The sequence below is a fragment of the Sminthopsis crassicaudata genome, chromosome 6, assembly GCF_048593235.1.
Source record: "Sminthopsis crassicaudata isolate SCR6 chromosome 6, ASM4859323v1, whole genome shotgun sequence".
NCBI lineage: Eukaryota > Metazoa > Chordata > Mammalia > Dasyuromorphia > Dasyuridae > Sminthopsis > Sminthopsis crassicaudata.
This window is the reverse complement of record NC_133622.1, coordinates 206,922,070-206,948,897: the sequence shown is the minus strand read 5'-3', so window position 1 is coordinate 206,948,897 and position 26,828 is coordinate 206,922,070. Positions and strand designations below refer to the sequence as shown.

Below are 26,828 nucleotides of genomic sequence, written 5' to 3'. Positions count from 1 at the left end.
GAATAAGTCTAATTCTTTTTCCATGTTGTCACTTTTTAAATACTTCAAAACAATTATCATTCAACTTTAAGGTTTTTGTTTTTGATGCAGTCAGCATGAAAAGACATATAGCTATTAAATGTTTGAAACTGGATTTGAAGCCAGGCCCTCCTGATTCCTGCTCTATTATACCACCCAGCTGCTGTGACTTTAGGTTTTGAAGTTTTCTCTTCTCCAGGCTAAATATCTCCAATTTCTTCTACTAATCACATTTAGCTTAAATTCATGGCTTTTCACTAATGCTCTGATCTTCATGTTCTTCAGCTTCTTAGTGACCTTTGTAGAATGTGGTGTCCAGAGCCAAACTCCAGATGGTATTTGAACAGGTCAGAATTAAAACAAGGTTAACTGCTTCTTATTCCTGGATATTATGTTTCTCCTACTGTTTATTCCTATTGAGTTTTTGGTCTACTTTTCTTTACTTCTGGTTCTCATTTAGTAAGTGGGAAGTATCCCCCAAGATTCTCTCTTAGGTCTTCTTTTCTTCTTCCTTTGTATAGTTTCACTTGGTCATCTCGTCAACTTCCATAGATTCCGTTATCTCTGTTCTTATGATTCCTAGAACTAATCTCTACCCTCTGACTTTGCGCCTCTGTCCATAGACATCTTAAATTCAGTATGTCTACAATTGAGCTCATTATCTTTTCTCTACAATTGAGCTCATTATCTTTTCTCTTTCAGCTCTCCCTTCTTCCCAACTTATCTATTTCTGTCAGGGGACCACTATCTTCCCATCTATACAAGTGCATAACCTAAATGTTGGACTTGACTCCTCATTTTCTTTCACTGTACTCCAATCTCTGCCAAGGTCTACAGATTCTGTCTTTATAATAACTCTTCTTTTTCTTCTCTGACACTGCCAACAACCTGGTATTGGCCCTTATCATCTTATGTTTAGACTATTACAGTTACCTTTTGGTTGGTCTTCCTGCCTCCAGTCCATCAGCTTCCTGCTTCATTCTAGTTCATCTTTCCCTCAGTTGGTAGTTGATCAAATTGATTCCTGATCTGGCCTTATTCCTTCCATTCAGTAAACCTTAGTGGCTTTCTGTGACCTCCAGTATCAAATATAAAATCTTCTGTTTGGTCTTTAAATCTTTCATAACCTACTTTTCCAATTTCACATTTTAGTTCTCATGGATGTAGCTATGATTTAGTGACACTGACCTCCTCTATGGTCCTGGTACACTACAAATTATCTCCCAACTCTGAATTTTCATTGATTATCCTTCCTGCCTGGAATTCATTTCCCCTTTATCTCTGCCTCTTTCCTTCCCTGATTTCTTTCATTTCCACAATAAATATCACTTTTCCCAAGAAGTCTTTTCTGATTCCCATTTATTCTTGTGCTTTTCTTCTGTTAATTATGTCTAGTTTTTCTTGTATACATCTTGTTTGAACATTCATTCCCTCTATTAGACTGTGTACTCATTGAGAGAAGGGTCAGCTTTTTGTTTGTTTGTTTTTTGCCTTGTTGGGAATCCTTAGCACTTACCAAAGTGCCTATCCCCTAACACTTTCAGTCCACTAAAACCCTGAATTTTTTTTTTTTTTTGGATGAACAGTAGTTCAGCCAGATCTCCTACATCTTGTATTTGTGAAGGAAAAAAACAATATAGAGGATTTATACTTACTTATCTCCATTGTGTTTAATTTTATTAGGTTTTGACCAATGTTCTAACCTTTCAAAATGTATTTCATTCCTGACTATCATCCATTGTGTTAGCTTCCTCACCTGGCTTTGCTATCTACAAATCTGGTAAGTCTGCCATCTATGTTTTCATTGATTGATATTATTGTTAAACAACACAGAGTCAAGCACTGGGGAGCACTCCACTGTGCCAAGCTGACATGGAGACATTAATGACAACACTTTGGTCCTGCCCATTCAAGCAATTCTGAATCCTTTTTATACTATTATATAGTCCTAATCTCTATATTCTTTTCACAAGAATAGCATGAAAACTTTCATCAAATGCTTAGCTAAAATCTACTTAGACTATCTCTATAAGTCTACTCCTGATCAAATATTATCTTGTTAAAAAAGGAAAATAGATTAGTCTGTCATAAATTGTTTTTGAAGAAGACATTTTGCTTTATTATATCACCATTTCCTTTTCTAAATGTTCACTTACCATCTTTCTAATCATCATCATTAGGGTAATAATCATTACTTTCCTGATCTCACAGCCCAATTGTTTTGCTTTCCTGATTTGGCTAACACTGTAGTTCCAACTTGTCTAGATATTCTTAGATCCCAATTACATAGTCAGTGTTTCCTTTCAGTTTTATGTCTTCTTCAGATAAAATAAAGACTGCCATTTTGGTTGTCATCTAAATTATTGATAGAAATGTTGATCTTAAGGAATTTTGTAAATAGATTAGGGCCTCAAAACTAGCATTCATCTTAATTGTCAGATGTCTCTTCATGACATTAGACTAACATATTTGTAAATAATGAAGATTTTGAAATGGAAAACTGTAGGTCTTTGTTAGCATTGTGTTATCTGCTCAGTTTAATTTACCAGCATTATGTGCAGACAAGATTAGAAGGGAAGCAATAAACTGGGGAAACATTTTTACATTCAAAGGATCTGATAAAGGCCTCCTTTCTAAAATATATAATTGACTCAAATTTATAATAGTTCAAGCCATTCTCCAATTGATAAATGGTCAAAGGATATGGACAATTTTCAGATGAAGAAATAAAAACTATTTATAGCCACATAAAAGTGCTCCAAATCATTATTGATTAGAGAAATGCAAATTAAGACAACTCTGAGATACCATTACACACCTCTCAGGTTGGCTAAGGTGACAGGAAAAGATAATGATGAATGTTGGAGGGGATGTGGGAAAACTGGGACACTGATACATTGTTGGTGGAGTTGTGAAAGAATCCAACCATTCTGGAGAGCAGTTTGGAACTGTGCTCAAAAAGTTATCAAACTGTGCATACTATTTGATCCAGCAATATAGAGGATTTATACTTATCTCCATTGTGTTTAATTTTATTAGGTTTTGACCAATGTTCTAACCTTTCAAAATGTATTTCATTCCTGACTATCATCCATTGTGTTAGCTTCCTCACCTGGCTTTGCTATCTACAAATCTGGTAAGTCTGCCATCTATGTTTTCATTTTTTGATATTATTGTTAAACAACACAGAGTCAAGCACTGGGGAGCACTCCACTGTGCCAAGCTGACATGGAGACATTAATGACAACACTTTGGTCCTGCCCATTCAAGCAATTCTGAATCCTTTTTATACTATTATATAGTCCTAAGAGATCTTAAAGAAGGGAAAGGACCCACATGTGCAAAAATGTTTGTGACAGCCCTTTTTGTAGTGGCAAGAAACTGGAAAATGAGTGGATGCCCATCAATTGGAGAATGGCTGAATAAACTGTGGTATATGAATGCTATGGAATGCTATTGTTCTGTAAGAAACGACCAGCAGGATGATTTCAGAGAGGCCTGGAGAGACTGACATCAACTGATGCTAAGTGAAATGAGCAGAATCAGGAGATCATTATACACGGCAACAATAACGATGATCAATTCTGATGGATGTGGCTCTCTTCAACATTGAAATGATTCAAACCAGTTCTACTTGTGCAGTGATGAAGAGAGCCGTTTACACCCAGAGAGAGAAACATGGGAATAGCGTGTGGAACACAACATAGCATCTCACTCTGTCTGTTGTTATTTGCTTGTATTGTGTTTTCTTTCTCAGTTTTTTTTTTCTTCTTCCTTGATCTTATTTTTCTTGTGCAGTAAGATAACTGTATAAATATATATATATGTGTGTGTGTGTGTGTGTGTATGTGTGTATATATATATATATATATATGAATATGTATATTGGATCTAACATGTATTTCAACATATTTAACATGTATTGGACTACCTGCCAGCTAGGAGAAGAGATGTGGGAAGGAGGGGAAAATTTGCAACAAAAGATTATGCAAGGGTCAATGTTGGAAAAATTAGCCGTGCATATCCTTTGTAAATAAAAAACTTTAATAAAGATTTTTTTAAAAAAGGCCTTATGTGTAAAATATCTTAGTTACAAAATGATTTTATTTTGGAAGTATTATTTTTTAATAAAAAAATTAGTAACAAAAAAAGATTACCACTATTATGTATGTTAAATGGCAGTACTATTTACTCACTATAGTGAGGCTAGGTTAGTTGATTAGAGTAACAAATCTGGAGTTAGGAAAACTCATCTTCCTGAATTCAGATTTGGTTTCAGATATTTATTAGTTGTGTGACCTTTAGCAAATAATTTAATCCTGCTAGCTTCAGGTTCCTCATGTATAAAATTAGCTGTAGAAGAAAATGGCAAAACTATTCCAGTATTACCAAGAAAACCCCTAAGAAAATCAAGAAGGGTCAGACATGGTTTTTACCACCACTACCACCAAGAATATTGTCCCATCTTAATAATATCTTGATTCTCAAATAGCATTTCCATTTACACAGCAGACCTGAAGTGAAATAGGAGAAAACAAAAGAAGGCAGTGCTTAAATTTACCATGTGAAATTAAGAGAATTTCAGATTTCTATATCTCATAATTGACAAGCATCTTTTACATACAAGGAGATATTTGAAGATGTAGGGTTAGAGTGGAGATTTTCAGACATGTCTTCCCATTTCTAAATATTAATGACATAGATTAGTTCAAAGGGATCATGAATTCAGGTGTTATAGTAAATTAGATGATGCTACAAATTAATTTGAGTAGGATTTTAGTACTCTCTAGTTTTTAGGATGAATATTTCCTATTTTTTCTTTTATATACCAGAACAGATTTTTTTAAACTGTAGGAACACTGTATTTCTATATACTTTCATCATGCTAAATTATAAATAGTAATAAGGAAATTTGTATTTGGATATTAAAAATGCCCCCTCTATTTCCTGCCTCATGTTACTAAAGATTTTCTATATAATTCTCAGCTCCCTGTAGCAGAATAATTTTTTCCTTTACATTCAAATAACCTTGCCAACAGATTAAGTTTAAAAATATATACCCTCTGAATAATAAACCAGTTTGAAAAATTTACATCCTTAGAAATGAATTCTAGATTCGGAGAAATGATAAAGTCTTGAAATAGTGGGTTGAAATGAAAATGCTTTCTCAGTCATCACTAGTATGGTTAAAATTTAATGGAACAATAAGATTGAACTATGGTGCTTCTATTGGTCACTGCCATTGGTTTATAAAAGCTGAGAACAGATTTATATTATAAATAAGACTTTAACCCTGGACATGGTAGGGCATTTTTTTTGGTACTCAGCATATGAAAAGTTTATTAATTTTCTTCTTGTTGTTCATCTATTTATTGGTTTGTAATAATGATTAGGACCCCCAGAGGTTGAACATTTCCTGATGGTTAATGATCTGTCCAGGTTAAAGGCCCAAAGCTTCTTGGCAGAATCATTAATTATACCAAACAGTCTTTGCATGTTGGGAAATGCTCAGCTGCCATCGGTTAGCATAATGACGATACTTGTGGCCTGAGAATGAACTTTAAAATACTTAAATTTCCTAATGAGCTTTTCTTGCCTTAAATACAGCCATTTCTGAAGCCTAGCTCTGACAATATCCATGTGACTACAGGCAAGTCATATAAGATTATTTTTTACCTATAAAGATGTTTATTTATATTACTTATACCACAGAACTGTTGAGGGCAAAGCAATATAGAAGCAATATAGAAATGGAAGGTTTCTGATAGTATTATGTATCTTGAACCCTGAATCAGGAACATCAACTGGGTTACCTTTTTACCAGCTGGATAAAGCAGACTTCGTCTTATCCCCTCCATGTTCTGAATGCTTTGCACTGCTGTTCTGAATAGTTTGGCTAGAACTAGGTCCCCACCTTATCTTCAATCTCTAGATTCTATCTCAGTTTCTGGTGTAGATTCTGGATTCAACCATTCTCTGTGTCCTTCTCTTGTACAATTCTCTATGCAGGGGTTATCAAACTACGGCCTGCAGGCCAGATGCGGCCCACTGAAGATGTTTATGTGCCCGCCAGGTTATGGCAAATGGGCTGAGGGGTGGAGACAGTGGGAGGTTTTGTTTTTACTATAGTCTGGCCCTCCACAGTCTGAGGTACAGTGAACTGGCCACTTCTTTAAAAAGTTTGAGGACCACTGTAATTGGTTATTGGTTCCATCCCTAATGATGGTCCTGATAGGTCTCAGCATGCTGTTTGGAGATTATCCTGGTGTTAGGCCTTTATAGGACACCCAATGTAGGTTAATCAAATGCTGAGTTGGCCCTGTGATTTATATGGCCTCAGAGCTCATATTAAAGCAAAGAACTGGGTTTAGGAACTTACAAGGAATTAGTACTTAAGAAGATGATACAAAAAAGAGATTTTTTTGTTATGTGGGACAGTGAGTAGTCCAAAAAGAAAAAAGTGGTACATACAATTTATATACCAATATAAAAATAGAAGTTCATCCCCACAGATGCAGTAAACTTGCCCAGTAAGAAAGGGAGGGGTATGTATGGGGAAAGAACCTGCTTAATATTGGAGTTCAAGTTATAAAATTATATATACTAAAAATGGTTGAGAACAGGTAATCAGTGCCAGGTATAGTAGGAGCATTCTTAATGAGATCCAGATCTGGCAGAGAAGTTCTCAGGACTGCCTATCAATAGTATCCTGGGGTAAGGCTTAGGCAGGGGCAATTTCTTTGTCAGGACTTTTATACAACTAGAAACTGTGATGTTAACTTCCTGATACATGATTAACATAGGCCAGGATGGGAAAGTATAGACCTTATCTGTCCTTACTAATATGCTTTATGGGCCCACTAAGCCTAAGTGACTCCATACCGGAGTCCTATCATTATAACTGCCATCAAATGTTCTAAGGCTTATAATTAGCACATCCATGCTGTGGTGGTTAGGGATCAAGCCTGCCTTATTGATCAGTGACTTATGGGAGCTGGCTCTATCTTCCACTGAGAGGCCAGGGCTGATGTGTATGTGTATGATTACTGGAGGTTGTATTGTTTGTAATCTTTTCTTCAGTCCCTCACAAGGCCCTTCTTTAGTGTGTTTTCTGGCTTCAGACCCATGCTCTGCTTCCTTGGCATGAACCTTCCCAGTTCCCACAGATCCACTTGCTGAAGCTCATTCTTGCTTCCCTGTCCTGGTCCTTTACCAAGGCCTTCCCTCCCCTGGCTTCTGGTTGTCTTTTTATGGAGTTCTAAATTGATGGAAGGGCTTATTTGTATTACAATTTTTTTTAATAATTTCTCTAATGTTCTCAGGTATTTGATGTTTCTAGGAGAGCTGTTTCTCTCTTAGCCAGAAGGCCTTACTGTATTTTATATTCCTGGAATTGTTTCTTTCTATGCTACGACAATTTAGTGCCCTTATCATTATTCCCCAAGCCTTCATCCCCTTCTCCCCCCATCTTAGATAGTTCCTGATTCTTCTGGCATGACTGGCCATGCTTCATTGCTTTTCCACAATTGTTTGCAATGTAACATGATGAACCTCAATGCTGTGTATAACTTTTATAATTTTTTTTGCCAATTCATTTTTTTTAAACTATATAAAAAACCTTAACACTTTCTGTCTTAGTTCTCCTCCAGGTGGGAGTCCCAAGACCATTATGTGTGTGTGTGTGTGTGTGTGTGTGTGTTTTCTTCCCTTCCATCCTTTGTCCAATAAATAGCTTGATTTGTCCTGTTAATTTGTCCTATCTCCCTTGGCTCAGATCCTGCCACATAAACCTTCCCATGGACCAATACACTTTGTGTATCTCTGATTTTTAAAGTCTCTGTTTTTCCACCAAGATGCCAGAGTAGGAAGTTTCTAATCTTGAGACTTTTTTAAAAATAAAATTTCTATTAAAATTTGTTTTCCTCTAGATCTATGTGTTGGCCACACTGAGAGGGCGGAGGATCTATTTGTATGTGCCTCTATATGGGTAACTACATTCATCTTATCCTAACCTTTTAAATCTGAATAGTCTATTTTCACTAAGTTTCTCCTCAAGCGGCTGGATTAATGTCTCATTCCAGCTCTGAGGTGTCTTCCTAACATCCTTAAAATGATATTGGGCATTCTCTCCCTTAGGAACAATGCCCTACTTAAAAGCTTCCTGGGTTATCTTCATTGTCCTCCAGTTTATTCCTATCAGGAGCTGAGAGATAAATTGATGGCACTGTCAATGATATATGCCCTGGGAGACCATCCCCTGATCCCTATTCCAGATGGAACTTAGTTCCAAGTGCTGTACCTTGCATATAACAGATGCTCAATAAATATTTACTGATCTGATTTACTTCCTAGGAAATTAAATCAAATCAAATCAGGGTCACTATTCTACTACTAGCTTGATATATGGCATCTGAGAAGGTCAGTACATAGAATCAGAACATGTTGTGATTGGAAGAGACATTAGAAATCACCTTCCTCATTTTTTTCTTTTTTTTGTTCTGTTTTTTATTAATTTTTATAATTATAACATTTTCTCTGACAATACATATGCATAGGTAATTTTTTTTTTACAACATTATCCCTTCTACTCCCTTCTGTTCCGAGTTTTTCCCCTCCTTCCCTCCATCCCCTCCCCTAGATGGCAGGCATTCCCATACATATTAATTATCTTATAGTATATCCTAGGTACAATATATATGTGCAGAACCAAATTTTGTTGTTGTTGTTGCAAAGAAAGGATTGTATTCACAAGGTAAAAAATAATTTGGGAAGAGAAACAAAACAAAACAAAACAACAAAAAAAAAATGCTCACAGTTTACACTCATTTCCCAGTGTTCCTTTTCTGGGTGTAGCTGATTCTGTCCATCATTGATCAATTGGAATTGGATTAGCTCTTCTCTATGTTGAAGATATCCACTTCCATCAGAATACATCCTCATACAGTATCATTGTTGAAGTGTATAATGATCCTCTAGTTCTGCTCGTTTCACTCAGAATCAGTTGATGTAAATCTCTCCAAGCCTCTCTGTATTCATCCTGTTGGTCATTTCTTACAGAACAATAATATTCCATAACATTCATATACCATAATTTACCCAACCATTCTCTAATTGATGGGCATCCACTCATTTTCCAGTTTCTAGCCACTATGAAAAGGGCTGCCACAAACATTTTGGCACATTTAGGTCCCTTTCCCTTCTTTAGTATTTCCTTGGGATATAAGCACTGCTAGGTCAAAGGGTATGCACATTTTGATAACTTTTTGGGCATAATTCCAGATTGCTCTCCAGAATGGCTGGATTCTTTCACAACTCCACCAACAATGCATCAGTGTCCCAGTTTTCCCACAACCCCTCCAACATTCATTGTTATTTGTTCCTGTCATCTTAGCCAATCTGACAGGTGTGTAATGATATCTCAGAGTTGTCTTAATTTGCATTTCTCTGATCAATAGTGATTTGGAACACTTTCATATGAGTGGAAATAGTTTCAGTTTCATCTTCTGAAAATTGTCTGTTCATATCCTTTGACCATTTATCAATTGGAGAATGGCTTGATTTCTTATAAATTAAAGTCAATTCTCTGTATATTTTAGAGATGAGGCCTTTACCAGAACCTTTAACTGTAAAAATGTTTTCCCAATTTGTTACTTCCCTTCTAATCTTGTTTGCATTAGTTTTGTTTGTGCAGAAACTTTTTAGTTTGGTGTAATCAAAATGTTCTATTTTGTGATCAATAATGGTCTCTAGTTCTCCCTTGGACACAAACTCCTTCCTCCTCCACAAGTCTGAGAGGTAAACCATCCCATGTTCCTCCAATTTATTTATGATCTCGTTCTTTATGCCTAAATCTTGGACCCATTTTGATCTTATCTTAGTATGTGGTATTAAATGTGGGTCCATGCCTAGTCTCTGCCATACTAATTTCCAGTTTTCCCAGCAGTTTTTGTCAAATAATGAATTCTTATCCCCAAATTTGGGATCTTTGGGTTTATCAAACACTAGATTGCTATTTTTATTCACTATCTTGCCCTGTGAACCTAACCTATGCCACTGATCAACTAGTCTATTTCTTAGCCAATACCAAATGGTTTTGGTGACTGTTGCTTTATAATACAGTTCTAGATCAGTTACAGCTAGACCACCTTCACTTAATTTTTTTCCCATTACTTCCCTTGAAATTCTCGACCTTTTGTTGTTCCATATGAATTCTGTTGTTATTTTTTCTAGGTCATTAAAATAGTTTCTTGGGAGTCTGATTGGTATAGCACTAAATAAATAGATTAGTTTAGGGAGTATTGTCATCTTAATTATATTCACTCGGCCTATCCAAGAGCACTGAATGTCTTTCCAATTATTTAAATCTGACTTTATTTTTGTGGCAAGTGTTTTGTAATTTTGCTCATATAATTCCTGACTCTCCTTTGGTAGATATATTCCCAAATATTTTATACTATCGACTGTTATTTTGAATGGAATTTCTCTTTGTATCTCTTGCTGTTGGATTGTGTTGGTAATGTATAAAAATCCTGAGGATTTATGTGGATTTATTTTGTATCCTGCGACTTTGCTAAAATTCTGAATTATTTCTAATAGCTTTTTAGCAGAGTCTTTGGGGTTTTCTAAGTATACCATCATGTCATCTGCGAAAAGTGATAATTTGATTTCCTCATTTCCTACTCTAATTCCTTGGATCTCTTTCTCGGCTCTTATTGCCAAGGCTAGAGTTTCTAGTACTATATTGAATAGTAATGGTGATAGTGGGCAACCTTGTTTCACTCCTGATCTTACAGGGAAAGGTTCTAGTTTATTGCCATTACATATGATGTTTACTTGAGGTTTTAAATATATGCTCGTTATTATTTTAAGGAATAGTCCATTTATTCCTATACTCTCAAGCGTTTTTAGTAGGAATGGATTTTGGATTTTATCAAATGCTTTTTCTGCATCTATTGAGATGATCATATGGTTTTTATTAATTTGATTATTAATATGGTCAATTATACTAATAGTTTTCCTAATATTAAACCAGCCCTGCATTCCTGGTATAAATCCCACTTGGTCATAGTGTATTATCCTGGGGATGATTTTCTGAAGTCTTTTTGCTAATATCTTATTTAAGATTTTAGCATCAATATTCATTAAGGAAATTGGTCTATAGTTTTCTTTCTCAGTTTTCGCTCTACCTGGTTTAGGTATCAGTACCATGTCTGTGTCACAAAAGGAATTTGGTAGGACTCCTTCAATCCCTATTTTTTCAAATAGTTTACATAGCATTGGAGTTAGTTGTTCTTTAAGTGTTTGGTAGAATTCATATGTAAATCCATCTGGTCCTGGGGATTTTTTTCTTAGGAAGTTGGTTAATAGCTTGTTCTATTTCTTTTTCTGAGATGGGATTATTTAGACTACTTACTTCTTCCTCTGTTAATCTGGGCAAGCTATATTTTTGAAGGTATTCTTTCATTTCATTTAAGTTATAGAATTTATTGGTATAAAGTTGAACAAAGTAGCTCCTAACTATTGTTCTAATTTCCTCTTCATTAGTGGTGAGTTCTCCCTTTTCATTTTCAAGACTAATAATTTGCTTTTTCTCTTTTCTTTTTTTAATCAGGTTTACTAAGGGTTTGTCTATTTTGTTGGTTTTTTCATAGAACCAATTCTTAGTTTTATTAATTAATTCAATAGTTTTTTTTTTTTTTTTTCAATTTTATTAATTTCACCTTTTATTTTTTGAATTTCAAGTTTTGTGTTTGTCTGGGGGTTTTTAATTTGTTCCTTTTCTAATAATTTTAGTTGTAAGCCCAAGTCGGTGGCCCTCTCTTCCTCTATTTTATGTAGGCCTGTAGAGATATAAAACTTCCCCTTATTACTGCTTTGACCTTCCTCATTTTGTAGATGAGGAAACCAAGACTCAGGATGAGGAAAGTCCCTTTGCAGTCATCTAGTTCAACCCTTTCATGTTATTTTACTTTTTTGTTTTATTGATGTTTTTTGTTTTTTACACCACAATCATTTCTTCCTCTTTTCTACTCTTGTCCCCATCCCCACAGTGAAACTTTCCTTGTAACAAAGAAAACTAAGCAAAAACAACTAACAAAAGCAGTGCTTGACAATGTATGCAGCCTTTCATACCCATAACTTCTACCTTTACAAAGAAAGGAGGTCTTTGCATTTATTCATCTTTTTTTCCCATAAACCTTAGTTTCTCATTGAAGTTATACATTTTTTGGCTTCGTTTTAGTATTCTTTTCATTTATATTGTTATTATTGTATTTTATTTTCTAGAATATTATATATTTCTATTATTTTCTGTTTATTTCACTCTGCCTCAATTCATGAGTCTTTCCATTTTTTCTGAATTCATCATATTTGCCATTTTAATAATGTAATAATATTCTACTGATGCACTGATTTTACAATTTGCTATTATTTTAGTATAAATGGAACTTTTCTTCCATACTAGACTTCCCTAGGGTTCAGCAGGATATCTGAATCTATATATCTTTGTCATTGGATTTTTTTCAGTTATGATAGCATCAGATTTAGAGCTAGACAAGACTTCAGAGGTCTTCTAGTTTAATCCTTTCATTTTTACAAATGAGGAACTGACGCTCACAGTTCTTTGACACCAAGATCACATGGCATAAAGAGTGGATATAAAGATCTTTCCCAGTCAACATTTTTCCTTCTTATCTTAGCTAAATGATTTCGATTCATGTAAAAATAATTACACTTTGTAGTCAAAATGGTCTACTTTTTCCTTTTATGATTTCCTTTTACAAATGGAGGAACTGAGATCCAGAGAAGAAAAAGGAGTTTAATCTAGTCCAACCCTGTGATTAAAAGATCAAGAAAGTGATATCTAACTTGTGCAAGGTCACACAGCTGGTAAAATTTAGGACAGGAAAACAACTCTGTGCTCTCTTCCCTGGATTCTTGCCATCTCAATCTGTTGTCTTTCAATCTATTAATCCATTGACTCTTTAAAAAAGTAACATTCTAGATAGTTTGAAGAGATTGTATTGTATATTTGGACATGCTGAAACCAGTTGCAGTTGGCTAATCATATGGTCAGAGGACTCTTGCTTTGATTATGGTGGCTAGAATTGTTGGTATCCTCTAAAAGACATGAATTAGCTTCAGCCATCTCTTAACTGTATTCAGTTGCTCTTTTCAAGGTACTTGATGAAAGTATGCTATTACAATATCCTAATATTGCTTTTTTCTCTCTGAGATGATCTATCTTCTGAGAAATGGGTCTTGGTCCTTAGCTAATTTGTTTGTTCTTTTTCAGCCTAGTTGAAGAGCACAGAATCTTCAATTTTGGAAGTTTCAAAGGCTGGGAGTTTGAACCACAGGAGTAGAGGAGTAAGAATAAAGGGCAGCTTTTACACCAGTATGGCAGTAGGTGGTTCATGGATAGAGTGCTGGGGCTGGAGTCAAGAAGATCTGGATTCAAATGTGATCTCAGATACTCACTAACTGTGTGATTCTAGGGAAATCACTTAATTTCTATCTTAATCTCTGCCTGGAGAAGGAAAGGGCACAAATTAACACAAATATTTAAAATTACCCTAATTGGGAAAGAGCAAACTGCTCCAGGATCTTTGCCAAGAAAACCCCACAATGGAGTCATGAAGAATCAAACCCAACTAAATAACAACAGCCACAATGTCCCAGGGAGCAAAGAGTGATCTTAGCTAGTGACTTTTGTGATTCTAGCCCTATGGAAGGATGCATCTAACATGTATATCTGGATGTAAACTTGGTGGGACTAGTTCTATGTAGGAACTGAGCTACATTTTGAGCCTAATCTATTCCTTCCACCCACGTGATATAGGGGAGAGTATGTCCCAGGGGATATTGAGAAAAGTGTAATTGAAATAAGAGGCATTAAGATGGCACAGTGGATAGAATGCAAGACTTAGAATTAGGAAGACATGAGCTCAAATACTACCTTGGACACTTACTAGCTAAATGATATGGAGGGTATGGGATGTTCAAGGCAGACTAGCATTTCTGATGTTTACTTGGCATCCAACTCTGACCTATGACTCCAAGCAGTGGTCATATCCCAGGAAAAACATCTCAGTAGATAAACTAATCCAGGTTTATGAGGAGAATATTTTGTTGCTACTCCTCTAATTATGTCATTTTAGTTAATCCCAATTAACTAATCCCATTTAGTTAATTGGTTTGAGTTAATTGGCTCTACTAGCAGTCTGTTAAGGGGAAACTCTCCAGAAATTATAATTTGAATGCATATACATAGGAGGTACTTAACATTTGGAGATAGCCCTCTATACCTCCATCCAACCAAGCCTCATGGAGATATCCCAGGTGGGTTGAAGTCTTTCCATTTCTCACATGACTACACTGCTTTGGGGCTCCTCTGACTGATTTCTTCATCATGTCTTTTCTTTACCATGAATCTTTTCATTCTCCCCAGCTCACCAACATTTCAGCTTCCTTTTGTGTATTATCTTCCTCCATTAGAGCGTGAATTCTTGTAGGACAGAAACTTTCTTTTTTTGGTATTTGTATCCCTAGCAATTAATTCAGTAACTGGCACATAGTTGGTACTTAATAGATGTTTACTGCTTGATTAATTTGAATTATAATTTTCTTCTATGCTTCTGATGGCAGCACTAAGTTGTAAAACAAGCAATTGAAGAAGTAGTTGTAGGTTTGATCATCCTGCCCAGTATGTTCAGTTTGTAGTATAGTGGAATCTGGGCATCAAGGCACTGGCACTGGCACTGATTGTGGGAAAGCTGCCTAATCTTTATGTTTACTTGCCTACATAAATGAAGGATAATTATAATATTTCTTTTTTTACAGGGAGTTTGTGAGGACACAACTAGATGATATCTATGAAAATGGATTGAGTTCTCAAGAAAAAGGGCATGATCACACCAATCTAAGCTGTTATTATTTCCCAGTCCCCTTATTCTGTGACTCCAAAAGATATCAGTCTTGAAATCTGGTGAGATTTTAAGCTCCAAGTTATAAGCTTCCACCTTTGATTTTCTAGTCTCAGTGGGCCCAACCAGTTACAACAAGGTACATGGGGGGAATCTTGGGTACTTATTTATAATCAATCCTTTGGGGGGGGGGGAAGTTTCACTGATGTTTTTTGTTTTTTATAACATTCATTTCGAGAGTATTTTCTTTCCCTTCCTCCTCCTCTTCCTCACCATCTGCCCTGAACTTGACCCTTTTGTTGTAACTCAGAAAAAAGTTAAGCATAAACATTTGAAATAGTGACCACATAGAAAACCATTATCAGAGTTTCAATTACTGAGCGTTCAGATTTATTTTAATTTATATGGCTATGGTTTAAATCAGCCCTTTTGGCCTCCACTGTTCAGGCACCAATCAATCACATTATTGATGTATATAACTCCACATCTGAAGTATAATCAATTAGTTATAAATTATTTTTTTCTTTTCTATACTTTGCTCTAAGGGCATGTGCTGTCAAGAAAACATTCAAAGTTACATCCTCTATGGACAAGATTTTTCTTCCACTGGATGGAACCTTGGGCCTGGAGGCAGGAAGTTCCGAGTTCAAATGCAGCCTCAAATATTTATTAGCCACATGATTACATCCAAATCACCTGATCTGGGTTTGTTTCAGTTCTTTGGTTGTTTTCATTCGTGGGGTGTGTTATTGAGGGGATTCCTTCGTGGGCCAAGTTGGACTCCTTCCTCTCTCTGAGGTCCCTTCCGGCCTTGGGGTCTAGGAAATCACCTTAGCTGGTGGGTACCGGGTGTGAGCTGCCCTGGCCCGTGACTGCTAGTTGTGAGACTGCGCGGAGGCCACTTAGCTTCTCTGAGGGTCGTTGTCTCAGCTGTAATTGGGAGTGGAAAGGGAAGGCGTTTTGTGCTGCTGCAGCTGCTACTGCCCCGACTCCATTGGGGGGAGGCTCTCGGCGTGCCCCATGGGGCTCGAACCTCCGTCCCCGTCCCCTTCTCTCGAGAAGAAAGCAGCAAAGGGGCGGTTTAGAGCGGCTTGGGCTGGTTGGGGTTTCCCAAGCCTAGGGTTCCCCGCCCGCACTGCTGGTGCTGCGGCCTTGGAACGGCCGGGCCCGCGGATCGGCGGGGGGGCGCGCAGGCCAGGGCGAGCTGGGCACCCTCCAGCCGCGGCCCACGCCTTTCAAAAGTCGCCGGGGTCCCCGCGCACCCCGCTGCCTCGGTGGGGCACCTTGCTAACCGCGCGCCGGCCCGGCCAGTCCTCTCTCCCCGCCTTTGTCCGCCGGGTCTGTGCTGGGAGGGTGAGGGAGCCTCGGGCCGCCCCCAAGCCTGGGCCGGTGTGGCTCTTCACCTCCGGCCTCCTGCTGGGGCTCCGCAACCCCACACGAGCCCGGGCGAGGACGCTCTCAGCGCCCCCAAAGGTGAAATGCAGGGCTTGGAGCCCGCGGTGGGGGGCAGCGGGAAAGAGCCCTGGACTACACGGGCCGGGGATGGGAGCCTCGGGTCACACAGCTGGAGAGAGGGCGCCCCCGCTCACATGCCAGACCTTGGGGTCCCCGAGTCACTGTGGGGCCCCAGGGACCGAGCTGGGCTGGGGGGAGGGGCACCCCCTCGGGCGGCCGGCCAAGCCACTACAGGGCTGTCGAGTAGTACAGGGTCTTGTTTTCTTGTCAGGGAAACCCGGCTCGACACCCACGCCCCTTTCCCTGAGTCATGGCTCAGAGGAACAGAAAAGGAAAGAAGAAGCTGAACTGCTGCCCGTGCCTCTCCTCGCCCGGGCCTGACGATGACGGGGCTGGAGAGCAGGTGAGAAGGGGCACAGCTGCGAGGAGACAAGCTTCGGGCTTTTCTCTGGGGCGTCCGCGTCCTCCGGGATTTAAATCCGAGAGAAACTGCTCTGGAGTCAGGAGAGCCCAGTTCCATAGAAGGGGCTATTCGATCTTCCTCCCTCCCTCCCTCCCTTCCTTCTTCCCTCCTTCCTTCCCTCCCTCCCTCCTTTCCTCTTTCCCTTCTTCCCTCCCTCCCTCCCTCCTTTCCTCCTTCCCTCCCTCCTCCTTTCCTCCTTCCCTCCCTCCTTTCCTCCTTCCCTTCTTCCCTTCTTCCCTTCCTTCCTTCCTTCCTTCCTTCCTTCCTTCCTTCCTTCCTTCCTCTTCCTTCCTTCCTTCCTTCCTTCCTTCCTTCCTTCCTTCCTTCCTTCCTTCCTTCCTTCCTTCCTTCCTTCCTTCCTTCCTTCCTTCCTTCCTTCCTTCCTTCCGTCCTCCCTTGATCCTTCCCTCATCTTTTACTGGGTGAGAAATACTGGGGAAATAGAAGAACACCATGTTTCCTGCCCCCACCAAACTCACTACTTAACGGGGGGGGGGGGGGGGGGGGGGGGGGGGGGGGGGGGGAGGAAAACCACATATCCTTAAAATACTGGTAGAATGTGGAAGAAGAGAATTGGGAACAAATGTCTGGATGAGTTTCAAGGAAGAAGTTTCATGGATCCAGAAGAACCAGCTTCACTTAAAGCACCTGAAATGAACAATTTTCAAAAAAGGAATTCTTTTTTGACATTAGGTTCCTACTTGTATGATCTTAGCTAACTCACATAACTTCCCTGGGCCTCAATTTCCTCCTCATAAAGTGAGGGGATAGCACTAGCCAGGCTCTGAGCCCCTTCTAGCTCCAGAACTATCATCCCACGAGTCTGTTTTCCTTTTCTGAGAATCAGTTTTCTCATTTGGGAAATTTGTTTAGTCTGGGAAGCAGGTGATGTAGTATGAACAATTTGAATATTTTATGATTCTATGATCAAGTTGAGAAGGAAAATGACCAAGTTTATTTCCAAACCACTTTGATGACCTTATAAGTAGGAGGTTCCCTACCCTCCCTTTTTTTGACTTTCAGTGGTATGTAGTAGTCCTGAATTGGGTGCAGAAGATCCTACCAGCTATATACAGTTGTTGACTTTGTGTTACAAAGTTGCCTGAGGCATTAGAACATTGTGTCCTAGTGATTAACCCAGCACCACATATCATTAAGTATTAGAGATGGGATTTTAATGTAAGTCTTCCTGACTTCCAGTCAGACCCACTATCCACTGTTCTTATTTCCTTTAGTAAAAAATATTTAATGTTGAATGTATTAGAGTAGGCGTTTGGAGATGTATAATAATGTTTTGCATGGATATCCAGATAAAAAACAGATTAATGGTCAAAATCTTGCATCTTAGTGGATGAAATTGCTGGTAATTTCTTAGTTGTGCTATTAAGATTATGTTCAATTCAACAGATATATAATAACCATGGTAGGCAGGCACTTTCTCCCTTCTTTAACTTCCTAGACATGATATACACTGGGGAGAAGAGAGTAGGATGCTAAAGAGAAGGTAGCTTCAGCATGACTCAGAATCCACCCCATTTTAGTTTTCCTTTCCCAGAGTCACATTGAACCTTGTTCTTCCATAGGATCATTGTCAATGCTTGGTCAATTCACCAAAAATCTCATAGAATCAAAGACATTCTGGCTAGAAGGAAACTTAGAGATCATACAATTCAATCCTTTCATTTTACAAATGTGGAAACTGAGGCCTAGAGAGATTGGACATGACTAAAAACGAAAACCAGCGAGATAAACAAAACAAACAGTGGGGCTACAGTGGGGATGAGGCAGCATATAAATAACTAGGTACACACACATATCTGAGTATGTGCATATCTATATATGTGTGTTGTAAAGAGAGGATAAATAGGCAGACAGAGGGATAAATATAGAAAGGAGACAGAGAGACAGAATGGGGAGGAGGAGAGAGGGGGGAGGAGGGAGAGAAAAAGACAAGAGAGGAGAAACAGAAGGAAAGAGAGAAAGGAGAGACAGACAGGGGTGAGAGAGGGTAGGGGAGATAGAATAGAAAGATATTGATTTATGCTAGATAGAGAGAAGATAGATGTCAAACTGAAAGGGAGATGATGCCAGCCATCTGAGAGTCTTGGGAAAGAAGGCCTGCAGGAAGTGGACTTTGAGCCTCTGAAGGCCTTTTAGGAAGCTAGAGAAACTCAGAGGCTGAAATCACACAATTGGGCTCCTTCTGGAATGCAGGGTGATCACTATAAAGTCTTGAGTGGGGTGAGGCAAGATGAGGGAATGGAGTGCTTTCCCTGAAACTACAGCATATCTCCTGATAAGGTCAAACCAGAAGGTGTCACCTGTAGTTCCTTTACCTTGAAGTGAGAAGACTTAAGAAATGTTATTTCTCTGTTTTCTTGGGGAGGATGGGGATCTGCTCTAACTGTAGCTGCTGGAGGCCTGTTCCTGAGTTGAGTACATGGGTAAAGGATTACATGTACTGACTCCCCTGGCTACTTCAAATGTATGTATAGAGCTGGAAGCCTGCCAAGCCCCAATACAGGATTACTCCTTCTGAACTTGCCTCTCATTTCTGGAAACTGAACTTAGGCTAGGTATTTCTAGGCCGTCTACAGAAAACAGATAGACCAACACAAAACTACAACACTTTTCTTTTCCCTGTCCCAAGAATCCCAGGTGGTGGGAATAATTGATCAGACTCACTACATGTTAGAGTGGGAAAAGGCCTGACTTAATTATTTTACAGAGGAGGAAGCTGAGGCCCTGAGGGATTGTTTAGCCTAAGGGCTAGAGTGGACCATCTATGCCCCCATAGAACTATTGAAAAAGGAGATCATCCAGTTCAGACCCTTAATTTTAAGTCTGGTGCTTGACTGGCATTTGCAAGGGTGATAAGTGACTGAGCTAGGACCCAACTCTTCTGACTCCAGGTTCAGTCCTCTTTCCAAAAGATTCCAAAACAATCCTTTTCCAGGTTCTTCTCTGGAACCACTAGATCTGTTTCTGTTAGGAAAAAAAGATGTAATGGCAAACTTCTGCCCACAAGAAGTGTCTCTATCCCTTTTGCCTATGTTAGTCATTGGATATGGATGTGTTTAGCCAATGCTGAGGTCTGGCAGAAGCTGGTAAAAATTCAGACCAAAAAGATTCCATCAAAGTGATGAAGTTTTCTCTGGGATTTGGATCAACTCTCCTAGTTCCAAAGTAGATAATATAGTATGGAATAGATTGGATAGTAGAAATAGCACTAGATGTGGAATCAGTTTCCTAGCTACTTAGAGTCAAAACTAAATTAAAATATGTGTCTTTTCAAGTCAAGACAACAAGCATTTATTAAATGCTTACTGTGTGCCAGGAAAAAAGCATTAGGGATACAAATAGCAAAAAAGACAGTCCCTACCCTTGAGCTTATAGTATATTTTATAATAAGGTAAATAGCACATAAAAAGAAGCTGAAAGTCAAAGGACAGTCACAGTGAACAAAGTTTGTTAACCTTTTTGCCTCAGTTTATTAATTTATAAAATATCAGAGGTATTGACAAATGATCTTTACAATCTTTATAGCAAAATTTTTAAAAAATGACTTTTTGGGCACAATCACAAAATTGTTTACAAACAAAATAAACAGCATTTTAAAAAATCCAAGTTAAAAAATTTTAAAGCAAAAATAGGGTTAACAGAAAAACCTCTCCAAATTGCTGGCTTAAAATAACTAAAGAAAAAAGCAAAAAATTTTGTGAAGAATTTTCCAAAGTAAATCATCCCATTCAATACTGCTCCTATCTATCCTCACTGAGTGTAGGAATTTTACACTTAGCTCTTGTCCCTTTAGACATGAAGCTTTCTTTTCCTGCTAGCTCCTATTTTGTATCTAGCTTGTTCCATTACACTATATATTTTTTTCCTAATAGAAACAGATCTAGGAGTTATAGGAAAGAATTTGAGGTAAGTTGTTATAATGGAAAGAATCAGGATCTGGTGCCAGGAGGCCTGGGTCCTAATTCTAGCTCAGCCACAAGTCACCCAACTTATGGGCAAATTACTTTACTATACTGAGCCTTGGTTTGCCAACATTTAAAATGAGAAAGTTGAACATATTTCTTTCCCTATAGATAGTGGAATTTTAAAGATTAATTTAAATATAAAAATATATTTTTTCCAATTAAATGTCAAGTCAATTTTTAGCATTTCATTTATTTTATCTTTTTAATTTTTTATTAACAATTTTTATTTTCAAATCATATGCATGGATAATTTTTTAACATTAACCCTTGCAAAACCTTGTGTTCCAATTTTTCTCCTCCTTTCCCCCATTCCTTCCCTTAGATAGCAAGTAATCAGATATATAACATTTCATTTTAATAAAATTTTGAATTCCAAGTTCTTTCTTCTTCCCTCCCCTCTCCTCTTCTGAAAATGGCAAGCAATTTGACATAGGTTATGCACATGCTGTCATGTAAAACATGATATTTCTATATTAGTCACAGTTGTGAAAGAAGAAACAGATCAAAAGGGAAAAAACACAAGAAAGAATAAAGTAAGTGAAAAAAATGTGCTTATATCAGCATTTAGAGTCCATGAGTTCTTTATCTGGATGTAGATAGCATTTTCTTTCTTGAGTACTTTGTGCTTGTTTTGGATCCTTGTGTTTCTGAGAAGAGCTGAGCCATTCATAGTTTATCATCACACAATATTGCTGATACTGCAGGTGAGTTTTTTGAAGGCTTCAACTGTTTCATTTTCAGGTTTTGTATCTCTGGCACCTAATAAGGACTTAGCCCATGGTAATTGCAGACTAAAAGCCTGTTGATCTGTTAACTTGCTTAGAGCAAAAACGTCAAATTCACAGTACTCTGTCTATAAAACTCCAAAATGTAATGAGGAATTATTTAACAAAATAAATTTAACAAAATGAGTGCAATCTATAAAACTCCAAAATATAATGGGGAACTATTTAACAAAATAAATTTAACAAAATGAGTGCAATCTATAAAACTCCAAAATATAATGGGGAACTATTTAACAAAATAATAAGAATAGAATATAGATAACATTAACTTGTGGTTTTCTAAGTCCCTATGGGGCCCATAGAAGAGCTTTTAAGTGCTATGTAAATGCTAGTTATTATTGGTATTTTTAGCCATTTGGGTAGGCACTAAACACAATTTTAATATTATCTGTTAGGTGATAGAAGTTTACTTCAAATGATTGAAGTGTTTATTTTGTCTTTCAGTTGTTATTTGATCAGTTGTGTTCAGTTTTAATTGAAACATTTTGACAAATGGATCTTTAACCAGTCTCACTGTCTGGTGTTTTTCCATTACCCTGTTTTGCCTTACATAATATGACCTGCCAAAGTGCCATTCTTCAAGGACTGCTGGATGTGCCAGTCAGATTGCACAGAATTTACATTCTAACTACATCTAGCTTGCTATTTAACATATTTTCACAATTACTGCCTTTGTCAACTTTGTGTGTGAAAGCAACTCAAAACCATAGATCACTATATGAATGTGAAGGATTGGTCCTACTTCTAATATGGTGGGGGATTATTCAGAAAACAAATTTGCTGAACCAACTGCTGATATAGTAGAAAGAGAACAGTAATTTTTCTTGAGCGTATACTAATTTCAACATGTATAATATGATTACAAAATCAATCACTTTTAACTATTAGTATTTATTGGTACTATACTACTGGTAACTATTTGTATTATTTTTAGCTAAACAATATTACTTCTTTTAGAAATGAAGTTTCATCTACCTCTGAAACTTTTATCAATTGACTAAAAATCTGATTAATTTCTGCATTGTAGTTTTTTCAGTTGTGTGTTTAAAAATGGGACTCACAACATTCTCTTTATGTGTTAGTTATGTATAAGATCATTTACTTAATCAAAAATGATAATGATGGAATAGAATTAGGCACTCTGCTTCCAAAATCCACTCTTAGATAAATAGAAATTAGTTTATTCTGAGGCCATTTTTCATCAGCAGCTACTTCCCCTTCTAATCTCTCCAGTTGGACTGAATGAACTTCCTACTTATCTTTCAATATCCACTATTAGAAAGGAGAAGTAGAACCCCTGAAAAAAGAGATGAGACATTGCTCTTGGTATCTGGATTTGAATAGGTCATTCTAAGGGATGCAAATCAACTCTAAGAGATTGACTGCAGATAGGTCTTATTTTCTAGGGATTTTTTTATTTTTATTTTCTTATTAAATTATACCCATAATTATCCCTTAGCAATGATTGCCTGTCTCAACTGTTGTAAGTAGTTAGGTTGTCTCATCAGCAGATGCTCACATCCCTTGCTTATTATTCCTTTTGGAATATTGCCTTAATGAAGGAAGATACATGATAGCTTCTCTATTACATGACTTCTGTTACTTTTTCCTTGGATCTATTATTTCTGCATCATTGTGATTTCTTTATCCTAATGTGTTTGCATAACTCTTTCCAAGCATGCCCTGGTTTGGGGAGTGTTAGGGAGTGGAGGAGAGGAAAGGAAATTGGGGAGGTAACTTTTGCCTAGCTTATACTATTACTCAACTATATGGGGAAGAAATATCTTCCTTGTAGAAAAGCAATCATTTTATGTTGTTGCCATATGTGCCAAAACACATATTCTAGGGCCATAATAGAATTTATTCTCTTTATCATGTTCTTCCTAATGTACCAATAATGTACATTTGATTTTTGAAGAGCAATGTTACTATTAACATAGGTTTTTGATTTGCTTATTTGTACCACGATTTTGTTTATATCTTGAAACCATTCTTTAATGGTTTCATTAAATACTTTATCTAGTTTAGCACAGGGATTGACATATATTAGGTAAATGCTTGCTCATTGATTGATTGACTCTGATCTTCCCAATAAGATATTGAGCTTCTTGAGGGCAATGGCCATAGCACCTAGCACCTAGGTTATGCATATATGTTAAGACACTTAATGCACACTTATCCAATAAGTGAAGTAAATCTAACCTCTTTCTCTTTTTTAAAAATATTATTTCAAGTGTATTCCATCAGAATCAGATGAAGAAGCAAAACTTCTTGGCCACTTTGAAAGCTCTGATGATAACAAGGAAAACTTCAGTAAAGTTTATTACCATGTAAAAGAAAAACCTAGAAAATACAAAGAATGGAAGGCTCCAATGAACAGTCAGAATATACAACTGTGTAAAGACAGAGAAGACCTGATAGGTTTAGAGAGCTATAGTCTGTCAAAAAATGCTTCAAAGATTTCCAGTGCTTCAGCTTTTGAGAAGAATAAAAATTCTAAAAGCAGAAATCTTGGCAATGATATAAAAAGTGATCTGGAGTATATCAAACCAACCCAAAATGATGGTTGTCAGAACCAATCTTTTTCTCTTTCATCAATGTCTTTGTCTATTATGGAAAAGAAAGTAAAAGGGAAAAAAACACCCCAAAAAAGCGATAGTCAAGACCAACTACCAGATGGAAATTTCAAAAGAGCTTGTAAAAGCCCCAAACTACCAAAAAGGAATAAAAACAAGGCTAGGCTACTCTGTCAGTGCTTACATGCCCTACCATCACAAAATCCCTACTTATATGACAGCGACGATGAACAGGTAGCCAGCATTTCTAGAGACAATGATGATGGTAAAGCCTTGTGCAAACATAAGGGTTTTAATTCTGCATTATGCTATTTTGAAGATGGCATCCTGATGGGTTTCAAGAAGCGTAGGAAATCACATAAGGCAATCTCTGTTGGGCAGGCAATAGGAGTTAAAACCTTTGAAACAAAGAGATGCCCAAATGGCCTACAACCTCTTTTGTCATCTAGTCCTATTAACTCGGACTTTAAAACTAATAATTCAGAAGAGGAATTCTCTACAGGAAGCCTGACAGAGAAGGGGGATTCTCCAGTAGCAAAGTCAAGTACTGAAGATATGGACAGCAGTTTTGATCATAGCCAAGATATTTTTTTAACTCAAAGGTCTTTGTTATCAAGGCATGTTTCTGATAGTCTTAGCAGTTCTTTATCCTCACCTGCTCCTAAACGGGCTAAGAATGGGAGTAGGGAACTGAGTGATAAACCCAGTCATTCTCCAAATAATTTGCTGCAGCTGTCTTCAAATGGAGAAATTGTTTTGAATGGAGAAACAGTTGCAGAGAGTAGCAACCTTTCTCAGGGTAATTTAAAACGCTTTGAGAAAATCAGAAAATATTCAGGTACAAAAGAGAAAGCCATCCAGACAGAGGATTTCTTTGGTTCCTCAATATTAGCTACCTCTTTACTCTTCAGAAGAGAAGTAGATTTGTGTGAAAAGCCTCTGGACTTGACTTTGCCTGGAAGAAGCAGGTCATGGGCGAACAGTTCTGAGTATGTTTCCCATACCACGTTAGCTGGTGGTGATGGAGTTCACGTAATTCCCCCAAATGTTCCTGAGACTGTGTGTTCTGTGGAAGATCAGATAATCGGTTCAGGGCTAGCAACTGCTGCTCTCAGTGATGACAGCCAAGAGAAGTATGCTTGCAATCAGCTGAGAAACCCAGATGAGATAGAACATATTCAGACAAAGCTTAATTCATCCTTTTTCTTTAAAACAAAAGGTGAACCAGAAACCAACATTCCTACAGAGCCTTTAGCAAAATTAAAGAACGAAACAGAAGATTCTATCTAGCTGAACAGAGATAGCAGACACACAGTCTAAAACATAGTTATATGATTTGCATGTTCCAGTATAATATTTTGCATTCAAGAAAGATGGAATTTTTCTCATTTAATTGTAAATGCATATTCTGCCTAGGTTTATGAAAATAGACTGGGGAGTTGGTAGCTGAACTTCTTTGTGATGCTAAAATGGAAATTTCAACCAATGTAGATATTTAAAACATAGAGTCAAGGCCTGCTCTCCTTTTGAATTAGAGGGCACTATCTTAATATTAATACTTTTAATGCTCACTGTGGCTATGTCTACAAAACACTAAAAAGCTTAGATGAAAAGTGAAAAAAATTCAGTCACCTAGTGTGTAGGCTTCACAAAGCCTAAAAAAAAAAGCTAAAAAAAATTACAAAGACTTGAGATCTTTTGGCGACAGGTAGACAACCTGTATGTGGGTTTGCCATATCTCATTAAACCAGGCCTTTGTAAGCTTAGTCTCAGTGCACTGAACTGCACACATTAATTTTCAGGATCATGAGTAGTGGGAGGAAAAAAAAAACACCTTTCCCTAAATTTTCATCTGGGCATTTATATAAGGGAGAGGAGTGTCATTTCTGGAAGAATGGTCTTTTACATAATACTAGTAGTCAGCCCACTCCATTTTCTTTATTGTTCACAATTTTAAGATATTTAAATGGTACTCTTCAGGCATTAGGCTGTCTACAGCTTTCATAACATATTTTCTAACTACTAGATATAATAGTAATTATAGGGATGAGTAAGAAAAGAGAGGAGGTGACATGACTATATATTTTCTATAATGGAATGCTGTTTGGGTATCTAAAAAACATGACTGTATATATTCTTTATAATGGAAGTTGACAGTCTAAAATAATTTTGTTTTCAAATATTGCCTTTTCTCCCAGAATTTTCAGCCATGAGCAATAGAAACAATTTGAGGTTTTCTAAATTGTTGTTCTTCTAAGATGAAAAAGACAAATTTCAATACCCTAATTTTTTTTAGTATGTTTTAGATGTGTATGTATGTGTGTTTAAGTATAGCTAGTGATTTCTTCATTGCATTTCACCAAGTGCTAAAAAACTGGCTTCAAGGAATTGGTGATAGCTTGAACTGACATTGTGTTTAGAGGAAAAACTTGTGAAACAGTTATAAACTTTTTTTTCTTGTTCTTTGATTTGATGTTGAAATAAAAGTCCTTTATGCATCTGTTTTTCTTTCTTTTTTTTTTTTTGTTATATACTTATCATGTGCCCTTTTATTCTATGGGAATATAAAAATAGTAGGGCAAAGAACATTACAATTTGTAAGCTTTTTACCATATAATGAA

At 37.3% G+C, this 26,828-nt stretch overlaps 1 protein-coding gene across 5 annotated transcripts in view; it reads left to right on the top strand.

Annotated features, from left to right (window-relative positions):
* LOC141546025 (uncharacterized) overlaps nucleotides 1-26,625 on the top strand; it is a 33,301-nt gene extending 6,676 nt beyond the window's left edge. For 2 of the 5 annotated variants that reach the window (XM_074273503.1, XM_074273507.1), the window contains exons 1-3: nucleotides 15,718-16,415; nucleotides 16,669-16,800; nucleotides 23,866-26,625. In XM_074273503.1, coding sequence (XP_074129604.1) covers nucleotides 16,708-16,800; nucleotides 23,866-25,497 — 1,725 coding nt within the window. In that variant the 5' untranslated portion in view covers nucleotides 15,718-16,415; nucleotides 16,669-16,707 and the 3' untranslated portion in view covers nucleotides 25,498-26,625. Of the gene's footprint in view, nucleotides 1-14,859; nucleotides 15,082-15,487; nucleotides 15,648-15,691; nucleotides 16,416-16,668; nucleotides 16,801-23,865 lie in introns of those variants that run through there. The other 3 variants (XM_074273505.1, XM_074273504.1, XM_074273506.1) reach the window with 3 other exon arrangements.
* The last annotated feature ends 203 nt before the right edge of the window (nucleotides 26,626-26,828 follow it).